Source organism: Harmonia axyridis, chromosome 1 (assembly GCF_914767665.1).
Source record: "Harmonia axyridis chromosome 1, icHarAxyr1.1, whole genome shotgun sequence".
In the NCBI taxonomy this organism is placed as follows: domain Eukaryota; kingdom Metazoa; phylum Arthropoda; class Insecta; order Coleoptera; family Coccinellidae; genus Harmonia; species Harmonia axyridis.
This window is the reverse complement of record NC_059501.1, coordinates 45,274,635-45,299,404: the sequence shown is the minus strand read 5'-3', so window position 1 is coordinate 45,299,404 and position 24,770 is coordinate 45,274,635. Positions and strand designations below refer to the sequence as shown.

Here is a 24,770-nt window from a genome sequence, read left to right as displayed (position 1 = left end):
GTTCGAATCACCCTTGTATCCAGGAATGGGACACCACTCGCTGTTTCTTCCTCCAACGTAAACTGTATACTTTCATGTTCACTGTTAAACCTGTTTAGAACGAAAGCAACCTGGTCTTTAGGTACAGCACATATTAGATCATCAACATATTTCTTGATGAAAGGAATGTGAAAAGGAATGCTAACAAGAATGCAGTCCAGAAGGAAATCCATTACTACTTCAGCAATGGACGGACTGAAGTTGGAACCCATAGGGGAACCGAGCACCTGTTTGAAGAACCTACCATTAAAAAGAAAATAGTTAGAAGAAAACAGGAACTTAATGGCATATATGAATTCTTCTTTTGGTAGACTAGTGTGGTTTTTGATAGTATCCCACTTGTTCTCAACAGCTGAGACTGCCAACTCTACAGGAATGTTGGTGAAAAGAGATACAACGTCCAGGCTGATCAGGACATAATCAACAGGTAACTGGAAACCATTCACACATTGGGCAAAAGCAAAGGAATCTTCAATAAAATATCTACTTCTGGTGGAAGAAAGATATTTAGACAGGATGTCTGAAACAAAAACTGACAGTTTGGAAGTGGGGGTGTTGACAGATGATATTATTGGTCTCAAGGCAAGAATGGGTTTGTGGATTTTTGGTAAACCGTAGAATCTAGCGGGAACTGAATTATAAATGTACAGTAATTTACCTTGTACTTGTGTTATGTGGCCCCCACTGACCCATCGCTTAATCAATGCATTACATTTACCTTGTATTGTAATGGTTGGATCTCTGTTAGGAAGAAGTTGGTAATATTGTTCATTGAGCAAAATTGTGTTGGAGTGCTCTATGTACTGATCCTTATCCATCAATACCGTAACATTGCCTTTATCAGCCCGTAACACAAGCAATTCTTGATGTTGACTTAGGTACCTCTTACAGTGGTAAAATTCTCTCTGGAAAACATTATTAGTCCTTTTTCCAGGTTTGATGTAGTTGGTTATAATATTAGCAGCTTGGGAACGTTTGATGTTCTTCCCCTCATCTGACAGTCTATCATTAAGGTCTATAATGCTCTCTACATCTGCCAACAGTCCCGACATGGAAACCTCCTTCAAAGGAATATCAATGCCGAATCTGGGGCCCAGTGCTAGGAATTTCAATATTCTATCTGGTATAATCACAGAACTAACATTCCTAACCCACCCTTCTTGTGGTTCTACTCTCTTTAGAAGTTCATCCGATAGAGCTCTCACCTTCATCAGATTTCTCTCCTTGATAGCAGCAAATTCTCTTCTGTACCTTCTGGACTGGTAAGATTCAAAACGAATTAGCATCTCTGGTGGAAGCAACCCCTCCAAGATCTGCCACAACCTGGAAGACTCACACTCCATTCTTCCTATCCTGGTCACAGTCACAGTGATCTCAAATTGAAGAACGAGACGCCTTGATTTCTCCAACATAGCTTGAACCTGTCTGGACGAACCTGAATCACTTGCTGAGCTGAACAAATAATTCATATTGCTGGAAATATGTTTGGGAAGTAAACCCTGTCTTTTGCATTCCAAAAGGAACACTCTTCGGTTTCTATAAGATGCCAGTTTCATATTGTACGAAGACCATGACTTCAACGCCTCATATGCTACTCTTCCATAGTTGTTTCTTACTTCTGCATAAAACCCCATGCTTAAATATCAACAATTTTAATTCCCAATATACAACAATAGTTATAAGTATGATAAGGGGTGTGGGAAAATTGATAAGTGTTATAATTTCACTCTTCTTTATTTCATTTAGTCGACGTTTCGATCCCGATGGGGACCTTCTTCAGGACTCTACAATAGCAATAGAAAACAGTCAAAAACATGGCAATCACAAAACATGTAAAAATAGTACATACCGAAATACAGAGTTGTAAAGATCTTATTTGAACACAAATCAATAGCTCTCAAGAAAGCAATGAACAAGAACATCAACAAATTTAGCGAAAAAAGATCTGATATTTCGTTAGCACAAGAGTAGAAATCAATTATCATATGTAAATAAGGTAAACAGAATAATCAACAAAATGAGAGGTTGTCAAAAATGTTGTCAACCAGACTTGCCACAGAATACACGCACATGACAAATGAAACATAGAATAGCATTAAATCACACTTGGTCGCAGTAATTCACTCTCACCGAACTCAGAACAAATGCGATTATTGAAAGACTCCATGAACCGAATCCAATCCCCTCTCACAGAAATAGTCCGGAACATAGATTTCACTATTACGTTATCCCGACTGTAGAACTTGTGGAAATATTCATTCCATTTGATCCATCCAATTCATGTGGGGGCCACATAACACAAGTACAAGGTAAATTACTGTACATTTATAATTCAGTTCCCGCTAGATTCTACGGTTTACCAAAAATCCACAAACCCATTCTTGCCTTGAGACCAATAATATCATCTGTCAACACCCCCACTTCCAAACTGTCAGTTTTTGTTTCAGACATCCTGTCTAAATATCTTTCTTCCACCAGAAGTAGATATTTTATTGAAGATTCCTTTGCTTTTGCCCAATGTGTGAATGGTTTCCAGTTACCTGTTGATTATGTCCTGATCAGCCTGGACGTTGTATCTCTTTTCACCAACATTCCTGTAGAGTTGGCAGTCTCAGCTGTTGAGAACAAGTGGGATACTATCAAAAACCACACTAGTCTACCAAAAGAAGAATTCATATATGCCATTAAGTTCCTGTTTTCTTCTAACTATTTTCTTTTTAATGGTAGGTTCTTCAAACAGGTGCTCGGTTCCCCTATGGGTTCCAACTTCAGTCCGTCCATTGCTGAAGTAGTAATGGATTTCCTTCTGGACTGCATTCTTGTTAGCATTCCTTTTCACATTCCTTTCATCAAGAAATATGTTGATGATCTAATATGTGCTGTACCTAAAGACCAGGTTGCTTTCGTTCTAAACAGGTTTAACAGTGAACATGAAAGTATACAGTTTACGTTGGAGGAAGAAACAGCGAGTGGTGTCCCATTCCTGGATACAAGGGTGATTCGAACACCGGAAAATAGGATGATTCTGGATTGGTACCGAAAGCCAACAAGTTCAGGGAGATACTTACACTGTTTTTCCAATCATCCACATGGACAAAAGGTAAACATGATTTTAGGATTGAAGAATCGCATCGAAAAAGTTGCCCATCCAAGTCTAAGGCAGCAGAATCTGAGGTTATTGTTACAATTGATGCTAGAGAATGGATACCCAAAGAGGTTGTTGTCCAGATTGATATACAATACCACTCCTTCGAGACAGCCAACGAATGGAGAGAGGGGCGCATCCACCACTGTGGACACTGAGAACGTAGATAGTATTCTTTACTCTTCTATTCCCCTAATAAATGGTATGACTAATGCATTAATTAACCTCCTAAAGACCACACAAATTAAATTGATTCCGAAATCTTATTTTAAAATTGACAGACTATACAGTCGAGTGAAAGATAGGATGACTGTTGATAATATGAGTGGTGTGGTGTATTGTATTCCATGTTCAATATGTAGTGAGGTGTATATTGGTCAGACATCTCAGCTTTTGAAGAGAAGGATTGCTCAACACAAGAGCGACATCAAGAATCCAAATAAGATTTGTGCCCTAGCAGACCATACCCGGGACAAAGATCACCCAATGGATTATGATTCCACCAAAATTCTTGAATGTGCAGTTAGTGGAAAGAAAAGATGTTTCTTAGAGATGTACCATATTAAACGCCACACTTGTTCTATGAATTACAGAAGGGATGTAAACAATATTGGCTCCATCTATACTTATTTGATTCATTATGACCAGTTTGGTGGCAGTGAATTGGATGGATCAAATGGAATGAATATTTCCACAAGTTCTACAGTCGGGATAACGTAATAGTGAAATCTATGTTCCGGACTATTTCTGTGAGAGGGGATTGGATTCGGTTCATGGAGTCTTTCAATAATCGCATTTGTTCTGAGTTCGGTGAGAGTGAATTACTGCGACCAAGTGTGATTTAATGCTATTCTATGTTTCATTTGTCATGTGCGTGTATTCTGTGGCAAGTCTGGTTGACAACATTTTTGACAACCTCTCATTTTGTTGATTATTCTGTTTACCTTATTTACATATGATAATTGATTTCTACTCTTGTGCTAACGAAATATCAGATCTTTTTTCGCTAAATTTGTTGATGTTCTTGTTCATTGCTTTCTTGAGAGCTATTGATTTGTGTTCAAATAAGATCTTTACAACTCTGTATTTCGGTATGTACTATTTTTACATGTTTTGTGATTGCCATGTTTTTGACTGTTTTCTATTGCTATTGTAGAGTCCTGAAGAAGGTCCCCATCGGGATCGAAACGTCGACTAAATGAAATAAAGAAGAGTGAAATTATAACACTTATCAATTTTCCCACACCCCTTATCATACTTATAACTATTGTTGTATATTGGGAATTAAAATTGTTGATATATATATATATATATATATATATATATATATATATATATATATATATAATAAATTCGATTATTGGTGTTATTATCATTTATAATTAGCTCATATTACTGCTTATGTTAAATACAGTAAGTTTATATATATATATATATATATATATATATATATATATATATATATATATATATATATATATATATATATATATATATATATATATATATATATAAACTTACTGTATTTAACATAAGCAGTAATATGAGCTAATTATAAATGATAATAACACCAATAATCGAATTTTGAAGAGACACCCCACGTGTGCATCTTTGACATTTGTCACAGAGAATGTCGTTTATGTCACAGCGTTGCCAAGTTTGTATCGAAATGAAAACCGTTGGGTCCAAGGCAGCGGATTTGAAGTCAATTTTTTTCGTCTAAGAACCGACAACGTTGTAGGTTGTATCAAAAGTTGCCTATCATAAAAGGGTTTTTAATTTATTAGAATATGACGATCAAATCAAAATTTATGTTTAAAATGAAAAATACATCTAAATATTAACAATTGAACAAATTATGGTAAGGCTTTCTCTTACCCGCCACCTTGGGAGGCGCCCGATGGAGGACAAGCTCGAAGCACTATTATACAGTTCTCGTCACAGATCTGCCATAGAGTATGGTCCAACTATTTTTCGCTGTAAAGTTATTGAAGATTCTAATATTCAATAACGTTTCACAATTTTTCCACTGAAAACATAGCATAATTTGAAAATTTGATCTTGATCAAAATTCATTATAGACAATTGGAATGACCGGAATATTATCCTTAGCATAGAGTGGTGTCGCGGAGATTTTATTGAACTTAATCATGATGTTCACTTTCACATTGGGTAATTTTTCTTAATATTATCCGGTATTAATTGCTCAGCTACTGTAAGTTCCGAGTAGTTTCTGTGGAATTCTGTAAACAACCATTGTCAAATCATAATCATTATTAAGACATATTATTTTATCCAGTTTCTGCAACATTGAATTTTATTCTATTTTCCTTAGAATATTGGGAAAACCATCTAGAGATGAATGGCCAAAAGAAAATGTATGTGTTAAGTATGATTCTTTTGAGATTGTCGATGCCTCTGGATTAGCACAGATGATTCCTAATCTTTGTTCAAATGCAGAAGATCTTGTTTTGGTAAGTATTCATTCTTTACAAATTTTCTTCATTATCATGCTGTAAGAACAATGACGACGCGTTTTTCATTACGTTAGGATGACTGTAGGACCCAATTTGAAATCTATGTCAAAGAGAAAATACCGCGGCGCCCCCGAAGGCGGTGAAATTTCCCATTGAAATTCGCTCTACAAAATATATGAATCAATTTCGACATGATGGCGATGAAGAACTATCTGGAAACTCATACAGAATATCGATATTACCAGTGTTATGAAGTTTGAATTTTTTTTCATAAATCTGATTTCATTTCAAATAAATCTACATCGGTTTTTGTTTTTGTTCATTATTTGAATACGATAAACTTAATTCACACACACTTTTCAGAGAATAACCGCCGTTTCAAGAAGGTGTGTGCCCTTTTATTCAGACCACAAAAACACGTAACGTAACGTGTAATAGAAAGAACGTGAATGGCAGATACTAGCGTTTTTGTCTGTGATAAGAGGTATTGCAGGTGAAATAGTAAGTTACGTAACAAGTCCGGGCGTGTTGCGTACAATATTTTTTCGGCAACCGTGTAGAATAACACTATCGCTGCTGCTTTCCATATTTTATTGCTATTGCGATCAAAAAACATGCAAATTGTTGACAACTAAGTTCATATGAACTGTCAGCCGTTTTCTTGGTTGCTATGGTAATGATCAACTGCATTTATTAAAAAATATACCTATCAAGATTTTCATATTCACAATAACACAAACGACGTGATTCTTTTCAGACATAGTCCGGGAAGTACGTACTTTCCGGACTAGGCCGGGAAATGCTACTTTCTCAGAGAAAAAGCGTCCAGGAAGTGACGGTTGCCGAAAAAGGTTATTTTCCCTCAAAAATGTTCTAAAACTACTTTGTTTTTGAGGATAGAGGGGTCACATTCGCCGATTTCATTTTCTTTCTCTTCCCTAGCAGTTTATACAAAGTGTCCCGGAAAGAATACGAAAATCGGATACCATGAATGAATGAAGGTCATCATGGAACACTCGTATCAAAAGGTTTTAATCGCCTGAAAGCCTTCGTTTGGGAGTGATGTTCATCTTATGCGTAAAGTTCACTGTTAACTAATTCTTTAACTAATTGACCGAGTAATTACCAATTTTGAAGTTTTGTCACCCTTCACTATCGCCTTCCTTCAATATTTTAAGAATCGAATAAATCGGTCTAGGAAAATGTTAGACATTCTATTTTCGTGAATATTCGTCGTTTTCTCTAGTTATATTTATATTAAAGCGAGCGTAGACTATTCTTTCAAATGGTCGAAATAGCGAACTCCAGCAGGATAACTTTAAGTCGATGACAGGTGACATCTGGAGTGGCAGGATAATGATAACTATAAAATAAAAATCAAGTTCAGTTCAACTATATATATATATATATATATATATATATATATATACATAGATTGCTGTTTTTACAACTTTGTAATTTGTGTGATTTTTTTAGCATCCTGAAGAAGAACCGCATATTGGTTCGAAATATAGATGAATAGACTATAGACTGTTGATCTTTTCTAAATTGCCTAGATACCCAACCACACCTCCTTACTTTATTCGGCAAATAATTTATCTCACTGTATATATATATATATATATATATATATATATATATATATATATATATATATTAATATGGATCGTATATATTCAAGTTGAGATTATGTTGTTGTTGATTTGATTTAAATTGATTCGATCCAATAACTAAATTTGAAACTATATTTTTATGATTTTGCGCCGACTCTATATATCTCAGGAGGGTTCATTCAAATTCAATTTTGTTTAAAAATTTAATTAATATTTTCGAAATTCACTAACTATAAAGAAATTCTTATCTAATAACTAAATTTATATTAATCTAATCTTATATTTACGTATTTAAATCTTCATCGACCTCATCAGTGTTCTATGTTATGGTATGGTATCGTCTTCTATGCTCCTAACCTCGAATGGATTATAACCTTAATTCGTATTAATTCAGTTGCATTGTTTTGAATCCATTTTCCATTTAATATTGCTTCAACTTGCTTGAATCCAGGGAAATTTCTTCTTGAGATTGATTAAATAATTTTTCACTTCTTTTCACAATGATTTTCAGGTACGTATTTAACAATTTTAATATCTTGCAAATTTTCGTAAATAAATTCTTTCGTTTATCAATTATTTCAGGTATATTTCTTGAGTCAGGTGATGTGCTCTCAATAATGGTTTTTTACTGACTGATTAGCTGTCATTCGGCTGGGCTTTATATAGATTTTCAATTTTTTCTTGAAATCAAGATTGCCTTGGATGTCAAAAAATTTTCCAAATATGATGCTTTCGCAATTTTCTCTTTTGAGGTAAGTTTTCTCTCTTCAATCTTGATCTAGTTAATTTCTTCATTTAATTCCCCATCTTTTGGTACCACATATGTTGCATTCGGTCGATTCGAAGTTACAAAATTTTCAAATATTCTATATACAATTTTGAAATTTTTCTAATATTCACTTTCTTTGACCTAATATTCAAAGATTTCTATCTATAACTCCTAAAATCTACTACATATTTTTAAATTATACTATAATCTAATGAAATATATACATTTTTGTATGTTTGAGACATGAATTACTTTGGAATCCCTGATTTATCATTCGATATCCTATCCCTATCCTTTTCTTACAATTTTATTTGGAATTTCAGCTAATATTACATTTTTGAGATTGCATTTAGATGTAATTCACTAGATCACAAGCTATTTAATGAAAATTAACATAGGAAATATAAAATAAATGATTATTTTTTTATCATTTTGAATGAAAATTGAATATTCAGTCTTTTGACTCTTTTAACATTATTTACATGATATATAAATGGTTCCTGATACTTGAGTTGAATATCTTTTGTTGATTTTATCAAATTGAACTTGAATTTTATTAATATTTTCATTTTGTTTCAGATCCTGAGATGTTTTCAATGAATATTGATATAGTACTTTAGAAATATTGGATTTATGCTACTTTTATAATGTGCAAATGAATGGAATAAATGAATAAAGTTACTCTACTTTCTTTAAAATTATTGGATCATATCAAGTTAAAATTTATTATCTATTTGATGAATTTGCTGTAGTTTCCGAATGATAGAGTCTGGTAATGTATTCTCATTGATTTTATAAGTTGATAATACCATTCCATAACAATTCCCCAAATTTAATATTTGATAATTTTTATTTTCAATATAAAATTTAAAATATTTAAATTTCTCCAAAATTCTGAAATTTGATTGAAATTTAAATTAACTTTCATTCGTTGTCTGGATGAATTCATATAAATCATTAATATGAAAAATTCCTCTTATTCTTTCTGTTTCTAATTCTTTTAATACATAACTGTTCAAACCATTCTCATTATCTATTATATATGGTCCCTCGAATGGAGGTTTTAATTTCACACAAATCTTATTCCGCTTGTCTGTTACCCTGTGGGATCGTACAATAACCAAATCTCCTTTTTTTAAACTTCACATATTTCCTTTTATTCCTCCTCTCCATTTTGTTTCTGTATCTTTTTCTATTCTTTTTCAATCTTACTTTTACCTTCTTCATGATGTCTTCATTATTTATATGACTTGTTTTGTAACAATTTCTTTCTTGTTTCATTGAATATAAATTTGTTTCTTCTCTAACTGTATTATGCATTGTATTCAACAAAAATTCCACTCTGTTTAATTGTATATCCCATTTGTTTTGTTCTCTATTGACAAGTTTTCTTGAATATTTCACTACTTCTTGAATGTATCGTTCTGATGGGTTTGCTTGAGTATCACTTATACTGTTATAATTCAGAATTATCTCTTTATTTTCATAATATTTGTCTTCTATTGAATTTTGTGGATTTCCTAGCTCATATAGATTTTGGTCAATCTTGTTTTTATTTTCTGAAAATTCTATTAAAGGTGCTGTATACTGATTTATTAATTTTTCATTGAAATTCATGTTGATCTCTCCTAAAATTTTCAATTTTTCATTCGACTTCTCATTTTGAATTCTTGCAATTTTATACATCTCAATCTTATTGATTTCTAGTTGCTCATTTTGTTTTTTGATATCATTATATATAATACTCAGATTTCCTTCTGTTAGATTTTGAACTCCAGTTTCACAAATCTCCAAATTCTCTTCAAATATTTTTCTTTCTGTATCTGATTCAGCTGAAGATTCTTTTTGTACTTTATTTCTTTTAGTATATAACCTTTCCTTGCAAATCATTAATCTATCCCCAAGTTTTTTATCCATTTCAGTTATATTGTCTGCCAAATGAAATTTCTTTTCTTCTTTAATTTCTTTCAAATTTTTATCCAATATTTTTGACTGATCTTCAAATTTTTTACTCATATTTTCTTCTAAACTTTTCGAACAATCTTCAAATTTTTTACTCAAATTTTCTTCTAATCTTTTCGAACAATCTTCAAATTTTTTACTCCAATTTTCTTCTAATTTTTTTATTGCATTCATTATATCCCATAAATTCAGTTCTTTTCTATTTTCTTCATTTATTTCCATATTTCCTCTTGCATTTTCTTCTTCATCCCCTTTTTCTCCAATTTTCGTTTTACTTCTTGTTTCCATTTTTTTATTGAATAATCGATGATATGATTCCAACAATTATGTATTAATTTGAAATTTTTTTTAAAATAATGCTGTAATTGAATTAATATAATAATGCTGTAATTGAATTAATATAAGCCCCACGTTGGGCGCCAATTTGTTATGGATCGTATATATTCAAGTTGAGATTATGTTGTTGTTGATTTGATTTAAATTGATTCGATCCAATAACTAAATTTGAAACTATATTTTTATGATTTTGCGCCGACTCTATATATCTCAGGAGGGTTCATTCAAATTCAATTTTGTTTAAAAATTTAATTAATATTTTCGAAATTCACTAACTATAAAGAAATTCTTATCTAATAACTAAATTTATATTAATCTAATCTTATATTTACGTATTTAAATCTTCATCGACCTCATCAGTGTTCTATGTTATGGTATGGTATCGTCTTCTATGCTCCTAACCTCGAATGGATTATAACCTTAATTCGTATTAATTCAGTTGCATTGTTTTGAATCCATTTTCCATTTAATATTGCTTCAACTTGCTTGAATCCAGGGAAATTTCTTCTTGAGATTGATTAAATAATTTTTCACTTCTTCTCACAATGATTTTCAGGTACGTATTTAACAATTTTAATATCTTGCAAATTTTCGTAAATAAATTCTTTCGTTTATCAATTATTTCAGGTATATTTCTTGAGTCAGGTGATGTGCTCTCAACAATGGTTTTTTACTGACTGATTAGCTGTCATTCGGCTGGGCTTTATATAGATTTTCAATTTTTTCTTGAAATCAAGATTGCCTTGGATGTCAAAAAATTTTCCAAATATGATGCTTTCGCAATTTTCTCTTTTGAGGTAAGTTTTCTCTCTTCAATCTTGATCTAGTTAATTTCTTCATTTAATTCCCCATCTTTTGGTACCACATATGTTGCATTCGGTCGATTCGAAGTTACAAAATTTTCAAATATTCTATATACAATTTTGAAATTTTTCTAATATTCACTTTCTTTGACCTAATATTCAAAGATTTCTATCTATAACTCCTAAAATCTACTACATATTTTTAAATTATACTATAATCTAATGAAATATATACATTTTTGTATGTTTGAGACATGAATTACTTTGGAATCCCTGATTTATCATTCGATATCCTATCCCTATCCTTTTCTTACAATTTTATTTGGAATTTCAGCTAATATTACATTTTTGAGATTGCATTTAGATGTAATTCACTAGATCACAAGCTATTTAATGAAAATTAACATAGGAAATATAAAATAAATGATTATTTTTTTATCATTTTGAATGAAAATTGAATATTCAGTCTTTTGACTCTTTTAACATTATTTACATGATATATAAATGGTTCCTGATACTTGAGTTGAATATCTTTTGTTGATTTTATCAAATTGAACTTGAATTTTATTAATATTTTCATTTTGTTTCAGATCCTGAGATGTTTTCAATGAATATTGATATAGTACTTTAGAAATATTGGATTTATGCTACTTTTATAATGTGCAAATGAATGGAATAAATGAATAAAGTTACTCTACTTTCTTTAAAATTATTGGATCATATCAAGTTAAAATTTATTATCTATTTGATGAATTTGCTGTAGTTTCCGAATGATAGAGTCTGGTAATGTATTCTCATTGATTTTATAAGTTGATAATACCATTCCATAACAATATATATATATATATATATATATATATATATATATATATATATATATAAATATATATATATATATATATATATATATATATATATATATATATATATATATATATATATATATATATATATATATATATATATATATATATATATATATATATATATATATATATATATATATATATATATATATATATAAAGAACTGTATAGACTTACCCACATAATCATGATCTGGTCATCACTACGAATGGGCTGGTTGAGATGCATCTGACTGGGAACACAGCGAAACTTGGACTTCACGAAGACCTAATAGAGAAGGCGCAGAAGGAGGTGATCTTGTGGACCACGAGAATTGTGAGAAGTTTCCTCACTAGCAATTGAGTGTTGCCTTGTTCTGTGAGGAACCGGCAACCTCGAAGCCTTACCCAACAACGGTGATTGGAAAAAAAAAAAAAAAAAAAAAAAAAAAAAAAAAAAAAAAAATATATATATATATTGTCTCCAGATAACAGTCGTACTATAAATATCGTGAATCTTTAAGGGAATTCGACTGATAAGAAGGATTTCAGTTTTACTCTTTATTCATACCAAGCTTTCGGAACTGGTTAGTTCCTTCCTCAGGGTTACTACAATTTTAATTGTTAAAATTGTAGTAACCCTGAGGAAGGAACTAACCAGTTCCGAAAGCTTGGTATGAATAAAGAGTAAAACTGAAATCCTTCTTATCAGTCGAATTCCCTTAAAGATTCACGATATATATATATATATATATATACAGTGAGATAAATTATTTGCCGAATAAAGTAAGGAGGTGTGGTTGGGTATCTAGGCAATTTAGAAAAGATCAACAGTCTATAGTCTATTCATCTATATTTCGAACCAATATGCGGTTCTTCTTCAGGATGCTAAAAAAATCACACAAATTACAAAGTTGTAAAAACAGCAATCTATGTATATATATATATATATATATATATATATATATATATATATATATATATATATATATATATATATATATAACTTATATATATATATATATATATAGTCCGAAGTTTCCTGACCACCAGCTGATAAATGTCTTGATCCGACCGATCCGGCATTATCGACAGCCAAACCCTATTAAGGTGATTAAAAAAAAAAAAAAAAAAAAAAAATATATACAGTGAGATAAATTATTTGCCGAATAAAGTAAGGAGGTGTGGTTGGGTATCTAGGCAATTTAGAAAAGATCAACAGTCTATAGTCTATTCATCTATATTTCGAACCAATATGCGGTTCTTCTTCAGGATGCTAAAAAAATCACACAAATTACAAAGTTGTAAAAACAGCAATCTATGCTTACATCTGACTGGACAGTGTTATTTAAGATGATAAGTGCAGCTATAATAGGTCTTCTACTCATAAAATTCAATAAAAATACAATAATCGTAGAAATATCAGAAACGTTGCCGTAATGCATATGTCAATTTTAAAGGTTAAAACTCACAGAACAGGGGAACACAGAGAAAACAACAATTCACAAAGTGACATAAAGTCATGTTTGTCTAGATGGCCTACGATCTAAGGATAACAAATAACTATATACAACACTTAAATTCTTCAAGTCAGTCTTCTTATTTATATTATTTTCATTTTCATTTATAAAACACATTTCAAGGAAACTTCTTTTATTATAGTTAGAATTGGTACATAATATTTCAACTTCATCAAACTTAAAATGGTGGTCTAGAGAGGACGAATGGCTAGCTAATGCACATCTATCAGGTCGTAATCTGGCGTCACTCTTATGTATTGAGATACGTCTTTTCAAACATTGTGATGTCTGTCCAACATACACAGACTCACAGTTCTCACATGGAATGCGATAAACCACGTCAGATCTAGACATGGTGTGGATCCTATCTTTAGTTTGGCTGAAAAGAACGCCTACTACTAAAGGATTGTACTTCGCAATTTTTATGTTCTCAATTTCTTTTAGAATTTTGGTCAATTTACCTGTTAATGGTGGAATGAAGGGCAGGCTTACATATTTTTCATGTGTGACAGGTTCGACTAATGTCGATGTTCTTATTTGTGGGACCTCGTCGACTTGTTCAGAAGTTAGAGAATGCAGACATCTGTTCAAAAACATCCTAGGGTAACCATTGTTCTCAAAGATCTTAAGCAACTTTTCTTCACTGTTATGAAGAAAGTCTGGATGGCAGATTTTCTTAATTCTACGAAACATACCTTTAATTAAGTTAGTTTTCATAGCCCAAGAATGGTTGGAACTATAATGTATATAGCGACCTGAAGAGGTCGGTTTTTGGTACCAATCCAATTTTACAATGTTACCTGCACACCTGATAGCTTTGGTGTCAAGGAATGGGACACCATTTTCAGTTTCTTCTTCTGCAGTAAACTTAATGTGTGGGTCGTAGTTATTGAAAACTGCCAAAGTCGTAGCAGTCCTGTCTTCGGGAATAGCAAGGAGAAGGTCATCAACATATTGATAGGTAATCGGCACCTGGAAGGGCAGTAGAGGAATGCAATATTTCAAAAGCACTGACATGACTATATTAGCCAAAATGGGACTGATTTTACTCCCCATTGCACAGCCAAAGATTTGTGAAATGAAGGAACCCTTGAAAACGAAATAGCTGGACTCAAACAAAAACTTTATGATTATTAGAAAAAGTGATATATCTATGGTTGTGACCTGACTTACTCTGGACCATTCCTGTTGGATAATTTGTATAACTAGCTCTAGTGAAATATTCGTGAATAAACTGACAGCATCTAAGGAAACGAGTTTATACCCTTGGGGTAATATAAAGTTATTAATTTTGGAAGCAAATTGGAAAGAGTCAGCTATGGTATAATCATGGAAATCTGAGAATGCTTCTGTGAGAATCTGTGTCATAAATTGACTGAGTTCAACTGACGCTGAGCCAATTGTGGAGACGATGGGCCTCAATGGGATGTCTGCTTTGTGTACTTTAGGAAGTCCATATATTCTTGGTGGAATCGCATTCTCTAACTTCTGACCAAGTCGACGAGGTCCCACAAATAAGAACATCGACATTAGTCGAACCTGCCACACATGAAAAATATGTAAGCCTGCCCCTCATTCCACCATTAACAGGTAAATTGACCAAAATTCTAAAAGAAATTGAGAACATAAAAATTGCGAAGTACAATCCTTTAGTAGTAGGCGTTCTTTTCAGCCAAACTAAAGATAGGATCCACACCATGTCTAGATCTGACGTGGTTTATCGCATTCCATGTGAGAACTGTGAGTCTGTGTATGTTGGACAGACATCACAATGTTTGAAAAGACGTATCTCAATACATAAGAGTGACGCCAGATTACGACCTGATAGATGTGCATTAGCTAGCCATTCGTCCTCTCTAGACCACCATTTTAAGTTTGATGAAGTTGAAATATTATGTACCAATTCTAACTATAATAAAAGAAGTTTCCTTGAAATGTGTTTTATAAATGAAAATGAAAATAATATAAATAAGAAGACTGACTTGAAGAATTTAAGTGTTGTATATAGTTATTTGTTATCCTTAGATCGTAGGCCATCTAGACAAACATGACTTTATGTCACTTTGTGAATTGTTGTTTTCTCTGTGTTCCCCTGTTCTGTGAGTTTTAACCTTTAAAATTGACATATGCATTACGGCAACGTTTCTGATATTTCTACGATTATTGTATTTTTATTGAATTTTATGAGTAGAAGACCTATTATAGCTGCACTTATCATCTTAAATAACACTGTCCAGTCAGATGTAAGCATAGATTGCTGTTTTTACAACTTTGTAATTTGTGTGATTTTTTTAACATCCTGAAGAAGAACCGCATATTGGTTCGAAATATAGATGAATAGACTATAGACTGTTGATCTTTTCTAAATTGCCTAGATACCCAACCACACCTCCTATATATATATATATATATATATATATATATATATATCGAACTATTGACCTAATGATCAAAATTTTGCATTTGCATTTTGTTTGAGTGGGTTTCTTTTCTATGCTATTTCAACTTTACAATATCATATTTTGTTCGTACTTTTGTGTCTAAGAAAGGTGAAACACATTGCTCCAAATTTTCTACTTCCTAAGTTCTTGGAAGAAGAGTTGAAACACTCCAACGTATTCTGTATATGTGTTTTTGGATCAGTCAATTATAAGTCGTCTACGAATTTTTTTGAAATAGGTATATTAAATTGTAACTTTTCCACACATAATTTTACCAATTGATCCATGACATAATGGGCTATTCTTAGTTTTGAACCCATAGCACACCTAAATATTTGTAGGTTATATTTTTCTTAGAACATGCAATAGTTGTTTTTCAATATAAACAAAATAAGTTCCATGAACAACTCCATATTGATGTTTGCATGTTCTTCAATTATGTCCCATTTTCTTTTCAGGACTTCAATGATGTCATTTTTGTCTAGATTACCCAATGTATTTATGACATTTAGGGAGATAAGTGTGTAGTTTTCTGGTTATTTTGAATTGTTAAATTTTGTTGCAAAGTGGAATGTATCTTTGACATAATATTGGTTTTCTTCGTCATATGCGGATTTCAAAGAATAAGCAATGAATTTAGATAAGGCAGTGTTGAAGATGTTCTCATGTGTTAGATATAGTTTATCACATAGAGTGAATTCTGGAACAAAAACTAATCAACTGTCAAATTAATTAATGTAATAGGAATCTTTTCTGTCAGAACCTAAATACTTTTAATTGAATAAATCCTACAGAATTACATCGTTTCAATAGGCAGTACCATTATGACTTCATGCTTCGAGGGTTGTACATTTACTTCATGATGAGAGATTTAATATCATTCATAGACACTCATCGTAAATAAAAGCCAGAATCTTTTTTTAAAGTATATGATATATTAACTAAAACTATTTCGGGACTCAGCTACCCTGAGATTTCCTAAAAAATCACTCATTGGGAAATTTATTTAGTATAATTCATTTAATATCCCAGTAGTTTATATTCGATATTATGGGGCCCACAGACGACCAACTTAGTCGCCAACCAAGTTGACAACTAAGTTGGCAACTTGGATCATCAACCACCAACTTGCCCACACACGAGCAACTTAGTCGCCAACTTGAGAAGTTGTCAACTTGGTTGGCGACTTGCTCGTCTGTGAGCCTCATTACACCTAATCAGGAACACTATTGCCACAAACATATTGCCTTTCGAAGAAATGAATGTTTGTCATCTTCATGTTTATCTTAAATAACATGAATAATTCCACAACGAATATGACCTCGTCTAAAGTTTCCATTCACGACATGACTTCTACCAAACCACAAACGTAATCTTCAACATAGAAAGATTCATATCCCAACGCCATCAAAGCTACACCAATGGCGACATTCCCGAAAAAAGATCAAGCAATCCCGATTAACGGCATCGATTGTGGACTACAAACACACATTCGACGATTAATAACTCCCGCAAAAAAAATAATAGTATCGAAGGCATTCCCATCCATACCTTACATCGAATCGAAGATAAGATGAAAGAATTAGGCGCAAAACTGGTATCCAATCTGAATTTCCTAAGAACAGGTCATGAAGGAGAAGAATACTCCCACATACTGAGTTTCAGAAGGCAAATCTACATCAGTCCTCCAGAAGACGATAAATACGAGCTACATTCTTCCTTTCAGTTGGGACATGAGAATACAACGTACAGATTATTCCTGGCCTCAGATACCCCAATTTCCTCCAATTGTAAAGAGAGGGGCCACATTGCCACCTCTTGCCCGAAGAAAACTTCAACTGAACCGTCACAAGAACAAGACATTACCTCAGAATCCTTTGACGTAAATACTTAAATGGAACAGAATAGTGATACAAACAAAGAACAAATCAATACTAAGAAACGCCGCCCCTCAGCTAGCGCTCCAATCTCAGCTTATCAAGAAAACACCGTAAGTCTACTATCAGCATCAGAACAAATGTACTGTCAACAAGAATTCCTCAACTCATTCCACCTGAACATCCACAAGATTTATCAGAACAGGGAGGTCAATGTGATCATACAACTCAATTAGCCCGAGAATGTTTGGGAATCCCAAGGTTCATAAAGACAACTTTCCAATGCGACCAATTGTTTCTGATATACAGGGTCCCACAGTCGAATTGTCAAAATATATTGGACAGATATTGACTGAAGCATATGACCGAAACAATATTTATTATGAGAAGGATTATTTTGATTTTTCAACCAAAATTAATGGTTTCCGGATGCCTCCTGACTATGTGGTGATATCATTAGATGTTGTCAACTTGTTTGGGAATATACCCAAGGAACTGGTGCTTACGGTTATTGATTGTAATTGGAACAAGATTGAATCTTGTTGTAGTATGTCACGAGAGTATTTTAAAGAAGTAATTACATTCCTCCTGGATTCTGGCTTCTTCATGATTGATGGGAATTTTATTTGCAGATATTCGGCTGTATCATGGGATCTAAACTTAGCCCCATTTTGGCACTTTACGTTATGCTGGACATCTGCATACCTCAATTGACTTTTTCACTTGATTCATTGAAAAGTATGTTGACGATCTCATAATATTTTTACCGTCGGATGGAATTGAGGAGATCATAAAAGTGTTCAACAACTTTGACCAAAAATTGAAATTCACTGTTGAGAGAGGACCAGAATAATTCTTTTCCGTGTTTGGACACCAGAGTGTGCCGAATAGACAACACAGTAAGATAAAATAAAACGAAGTAATTTCCACTATGTTATTTAATTGTTAGCAACAATTGTTTCGCCACACTGTGGCTTCATCAGGCTACATTTCTGAACTGATAAGAGTACGAAGGTTTTCGGAATCTTATATAGGAACAAAATTGACACAAAAATATTCGAAAGGGTATAAATTACAAAGTTATATTGGACAATTTACCGCCTGGGATTTCCAAACTATCGGAAGAAATTCAATAAAGGGGATGAGTTTACATCCGTTTGTTCGTTCAACAGAATATTTTGGGTATTATACCTGTTTATTTCTAGGGATTCTAAGAGTGTTAGTCTTAAGCTCTTGTTTTCTAAATGAAGAATTTCAAAGTTATTATTGAAGGTATGGTCCCATTCTTTTGAGTGATTCGCGTAGGTTGAACACGAACTATCAGATGTACGCGAATCACTTAAAAGAATGGGACCATACCTTCAATAATAACTTTGAAATTCTTCATTTAGAAAACAAGAGCTTAAGACTAACACTCTTAGAATCCCTAGAAATAAACAGGTATAATACCCAAAATATTCTGTTGAACGAACAAACGGATGTAAACTCATCCCCTTTATTGAATTTCTTCCGATAGTTTGGAAATCCCAGGCGGTAAATTGTCCAATATAACTTTGTAATTTATACCCTTTCGAATATTTTTGTGTCAATTTTGTTCCTATATAAGATTCCGAAAACCTTTGTACTCTTATCAGTTCAGAAATGTAGCCTGATGAAGCCACAGTGTGGCGAAACAATTGTTGCTAACAATTAAATAACATAGTGGAAATTACTTCGTTTTATTTTATTTATAATGAATTTCCGCCAAGTAAGGACCGAATCCATTAAATAACACAGTAAGACTTGATTGGTATCAAAAGGCAACATCCTCGGGAAAATACTTACATTTTCTGACGGATCATCCAGTCAATATGAAGATCAATTTTATAAGCGAACAAAAGAACAGAATTCAGAGAATATGTGACCAAACATTTACAAACCAAAGTATCAGGAAGATTTATGGGTTATTAAATGAGAATTCCTACCCGAGAACAATGGTTACCAAACTTTTATTTTCCACATCAGATAACATTAGACGAGATGAGGGAACGTCCAGGGATAGAGATGCAGAAGAGGGGCAGATGGTATATCGTAGTTTGCCGAATATTTCTGGACTGACAAACAAGATCAAAGGTTGCTTCAGGGACCAGAAACAGGTGAAGAAAGTTTTTCAGTGTAAGAAGAAAGTATCTGATTTATACTCAAGGTTAAACCAGTATCAGAAAATCTGAAATCTAATGTAATTTATGAAATTGAATGTTCTGGATGCCATGAAACGTACATAGGCCAGACGTCCCAATGGCTGCAAAACCGAATGATTTTACATAAAAGTGACATTAGAAATAATAATACGAGGTGTGCACTTTCAGAGCATGCCAACCGTTTTTTCCACAATATTGATTTTGAAAATGTTAAGATCTTAGATATTAATTGTAATTATAAGAAAAGATGTATATTAGAGATGATAAACATAAAAATTCAAAACAGCAAAATTAACAAGAAAACAGACACAAAAAAATTGATTACAGTTTACGCATATTTGTTAGAATATTTCAACAATAGACCATTCTTCGATGGTCCAGTAGACGAATAGTAAATTCTATGTTTTGATGTGTTAACTGTAATTACTTGGGTTAACTTATTAATTTGAATAAGTTGATCCTTATATATTTTGTTCACAACTGCAGGAAGGTTGAAATAAATATCACGACGTTGCAGGTTGGAAGTTTAATTTGAAACTGAATCAACATTCTATCGATGCACCACCTGTGCAGTCAGATTAGTTTTTACATAAAAAACATAATAAACACCTAACACTTCCCTGCTTATTTTTTTTACATTATTACTACACTATTTATTATTCTACCTACATTTGTACATAGATATCTTCAAAACTAACTTAACTATATAAGTTAATCGATCTACCGGCTTCATTTGCCTTTTTGGTCTGATATTAGTTTCTCTTAAAGGACTACTATTAGATTTTGTTTCTGATTCATTTTTATTCGGATTTTCTTGGTTTAGTACTCTAATACTGACTTGATTTTTATCAGACTCTGAATTTACATCATTAGGAATAAAATTTTTCCATTTAAATTTTCTAATTTGGTTTACATGCTTTCTACAAGTAGTAAGTAAATCTGGTAAATTTACACTATACATACTCTTTCCTAATATACTGTCTATGATTCCTTTTACCCAGAATTCTTTATTATTTTTGTAATTCCGAACTAACACCTTCCCCCTTTACAAATGACATTTTATTTTTACCTCTGTAATATAATTTCTGATTGTTTTGTGATATTTGAACAGACTTTTCAATTCTATCAGAAATTGGAGGAGTTAGAAAATTAAATCTATGATTAACTTTATGTCTGAACATAAGTTCGGATGGTGCCACTCCAGTAGTGGTATGTGGTGAATTTCTGTAGTCGAACAGGAAATTCCATAAAATTAATTCTAAATTTTCAGTTTTTTTGTCGTGCAAACATTTTTCAACGTAGTTTTTACTATTTTTACGGAAGCCTGCGCTGCTCCGTTGGATTGTGGGTGATAAGGAGGAGAAAATATTAATTCAATCCTATTTTTATTCAAAAATGTTTTGAATTCCTTCGATTCAAACTGAGGTCCATTGTCACTGACTAATGTTTTTCGCAATCCGAATCTAGAAAATGTGTGTCGCAATACTTTAATCATTTCACTTGCCGTTATACTAGACATTGCAAAAACTTCTAACCATTTCGAATATGCATCTACCTCTATTAAAAAATACTTTCCTGGTAATGGGCCTGCAAAGTCAACATGAACTCTTTCCCAAGCCTTCTCAGGCCAACTCCAGGAACTTAGTTCGTTCCTATTTAGATTTCTACTATATACGTTACACGATTCACAATTTCTGACGAGGTTCACGATATCCTCATCAATTTGAGGCCACCAAAAATATGATCTGGCTATACCTTTCATTTTTGCTACCCCCAAAGTGTTTCGTGCAATTTTCCTAGAATTTGTTCACGTAACCCTCCTGGAATAATGATTCTAATATTTCCTTAGGGTGAATTTGACTCTATTGTCAATTCAAACCCTTTATTTAGGAAAGGTTTATACTTCGGCAATTTATGTGAACTATGATACTGATTAAACTTATTTAATCCGAATATAATCGCTAAACCTTCCTTTTCTATTTGCTTGTATTTTTGTTCACTTGTATTTAGCGTTCACGATGCCTAAGCTATCGGTTTTTCTTTACGGTTTTCAAAAACGTGACTGATTACTGCACCTACTCCGTAGTTTCAGGCATCTACGGTTAACTTTATTTGGAACATTGCTCTGAAAATGAGCCAATACCTGATCTGATGTTAATTTATGTTTGATTTCTTTAAAAGCCCTTCACATTGGTCAGACCAGTTCCACCTCACTCCTTTCTGCAATAATCTATATAGTGGATGCGCAATCGATGACAAATTTGTTATAAATTTACTTTAATAAGAAATAATTGAAATTATCGATTTTAATCGTGATATATATTTTTGGGTACTGGTGCGTTTTTAATGGCTTTAGTTTTTTCTGGATCAGGGTGAATCCCTTCGTTATCAATGATGTGACCCAGATACTTCACTGACTTCAACTAATTTCCCTATTAGGACCTGTAATTAACAAATCATCTATTGAAATAAATAGCTTCCTTTATCCCAGATAGCAGAGCTTCCATTTTTGATTGAATTTTACTTGTAGCAGATGAAATTCCGTAAACTAATCTATTATAAATAAATAATCCCTTGTGGGTAGATGTAGTGCACATTTTTTTTGGATCATCATCAATTAAAATTTGGTTATCAGCATTAGATGAATCTATCTTACTGAATTCTTCACCTCCTGCCAATTTGGCAGTTAACTCTTCTATTCTTGGCAAAGGATACTGACTACCTTCCAAGTGAGGATTTATAGTGACCTTGAAATCACCTTATGTTACCATCAGGTTTCACCACTGGTACTACTGGCGTGGCCCATTCACAATATTCAATCGGAGAAATAACCCCTCATTTGCTGGAGTCTTTTCAATTCGTCCTCTACTTTCCCCTTGAGTGCAAAAGGTATTTGTCTCGCCCTAAGAAATTTTGGAACGAGAGTATGGTCTTTTAATTTCAGTTTTGTGACAGTTTTATTAAAAGTGCCCAAACCTGGCGAGTAAACATTTTTGTATCTATTTTTAACAATATCTAGAATTGATTCTGTATTGACAAAATTAGAAAATTTTGATAAAAAATCACGTCCTAATAAAGGAGGTCCTCCATTTGTTATCACAAAAATCTTTATAATTTTTGATATTCCCTGGTACATTATATAAGTTTCAAAAAATCCTGAAATATGTATTCTATTTCCGTTATAAACACGTAATTCTTGTGGTGAAGGAATTAATTTGTGATTAAAAAAAATTTTTGATCATACAATTCTGATGAAATACATGATATACTTGATCCAGTATGTACTTGAAATGTGTACTGTTTACTTTTTATGAATACATCAATAACAAATTGTTTATTTTCATCGTTTTTTATTAATGAGAAAATTGAATTTTGTTCTTGTTTTAAATAATTGTTATCTGACTTGATATTTTTATTTTTTTTTTCTGAGAATTTTATTTTTCATTGAATTTATTCGAACATACTAGGGCTAAGTGTCGCTTTTGTTCACAATTATGACAAATACACTCACGGTATTGACATCTGAATGACTGATGATTTCGGATGATGATTTCGGGATTTCGGGCTTCAGAAGTACATCGATTCCGGAAGTGATTACCTCCGCGATACGCATGCATCATTATAATTCTTTTCGATTCATTACTCAAACACCTAGTCTAAATGAAAACCCTGACATAGCTTTTTTTTTTCAGAGTATGCTCACGTTTGACCCCACGAAGAGGATAAGAGCACTGGATGCTTTAAATCACTCATATTTCACTGAGGAACCATTGAATACATAATATTGTCGTATTTTATTTTTTTAATATTTATCAAGCACTACAGGCACTTGTAGATACCTCATTCATCACATATTTCATTTGAAATGCTGGTAATGAATATATATATATATATATATATATATATATATATATATATATATATATATATATATATATATATATATCTATATATATATATATATATATATATATAATATCTGAATCAACAAAGTTATATTTAAATTAATTGTTCTGTGGAATATTGGTTAATATACAGTTTTTCAATTTTTAGGATATTATATTGATGCTATTCATAAGAAACTAATTATCGACGTTAGGTATATTCTAATCATGGAAACTGACTGTAACTCAGTACTGTGTACTTAATTTTCTGTATTTTTTTTTCGATTCATATTGTACAGTTTATTGCTGCATCTTTAACTTTTCAAAGTTATAATTACTTTTGAATAATATTTTTTTTTCTTTCGAAAAATAATTGATATTAGGATATGATTATAAATGGCTTGTCTCCCCACCATAGTTTTTTTTTTGTCTAGATGCAAAGAGAAGCTCTACTAGCCTTAGGGATTCACGTCTTGACTTGATTTTCAAGCTACTTGGCTTGACTTGAAATCAAGTCAAGCTCAAGCCAAGTAATAGTTTTTCAATCTCAAGTCAAGTATTATTATCAAGTACTTGAATTCTATCAAACTACTTGGTTTTTGGCATTGTGTAGGATAATAAATTAGCCCAAAATTATAGCCAAAAATAAATCTAAAGTTTCAATCAAGTACTTGAATTCTATCAAACTACTTGATTTTTGGCATTGTGTAGGATAATAAATTAGCCCAAAATTATAGCCAAAAATAAATCTAAAGTTCCAAAGTGGTTATATTTACAAAAGCGAGATATCGCTGAAAAAGATTCACAAGATGAAATAATCAAATACAGAATTCTTTGAATATGACTGTTCAAGGTACTAGATATAAGATACTTTCGAAATT

General features: G+C 32.2%; 2 protein-coding genes across 3 annotated transcripts in view; one reads left to right on the top strand and one right to left on the bottom strand.

The window, feature by feature from the left end:
- Positions 1–24,301, top strand: part of LOC123677035 (cyclin-dependent kinase 6) — a 75,464-nt gene extending 51,163 nt beyond the window's left edge. The window contains exons 4-5 of the mRNA XM_045613449.1: positions 5,520–5,658; positions 23,698–24,301. Coding sequence (XP_045469405.1) covers positions 5,520–5,658; positions 23,698–23,787 — 229 coding nt within the window. The 3' untranslated portion in view covers positions 23,788–24,301. The remainder of the gene's footprint in view (positions 1–5,519; positions 5,659–23,697) is intronic.
- LOC123677042 lies at positions 13,210–14,977 on the bottom strand. Of its 2 annotated transcripts, none has more exons than XR_006747041.1 (3): positions 14,308–14,977; positions 13,316–14,189; positions 13,210–13,263 (listed from the first exon to the last, which is right to left on the bottom strand). XR_006747041.1 is itself a non-coding variant. In XM_045613464.1 (3 exons), the coding sequence occupies exons 1-2, from the start codon at positions 14,458–14,460 to the stop codon at positions 13,508–13,510; spliced, it is 840 nt and encodes a 279-aa protein (XP_045469420.1). In that variant the 5' UTR covers positions 14,461–14,977; the 3' UTR covers positions 13,210–13,263; positions 13,316–13,507. The 2 variants fall into 2 exon arrangements, 1 of the variants encoding a protein (XP_045469420.1); XM_045613464.1 differs by having other exon boundaries at positions 13,316–14,202; positions 14,316–14,977.
- Positions 24,302–24,770: the final 469 nt, after the last annotated feature.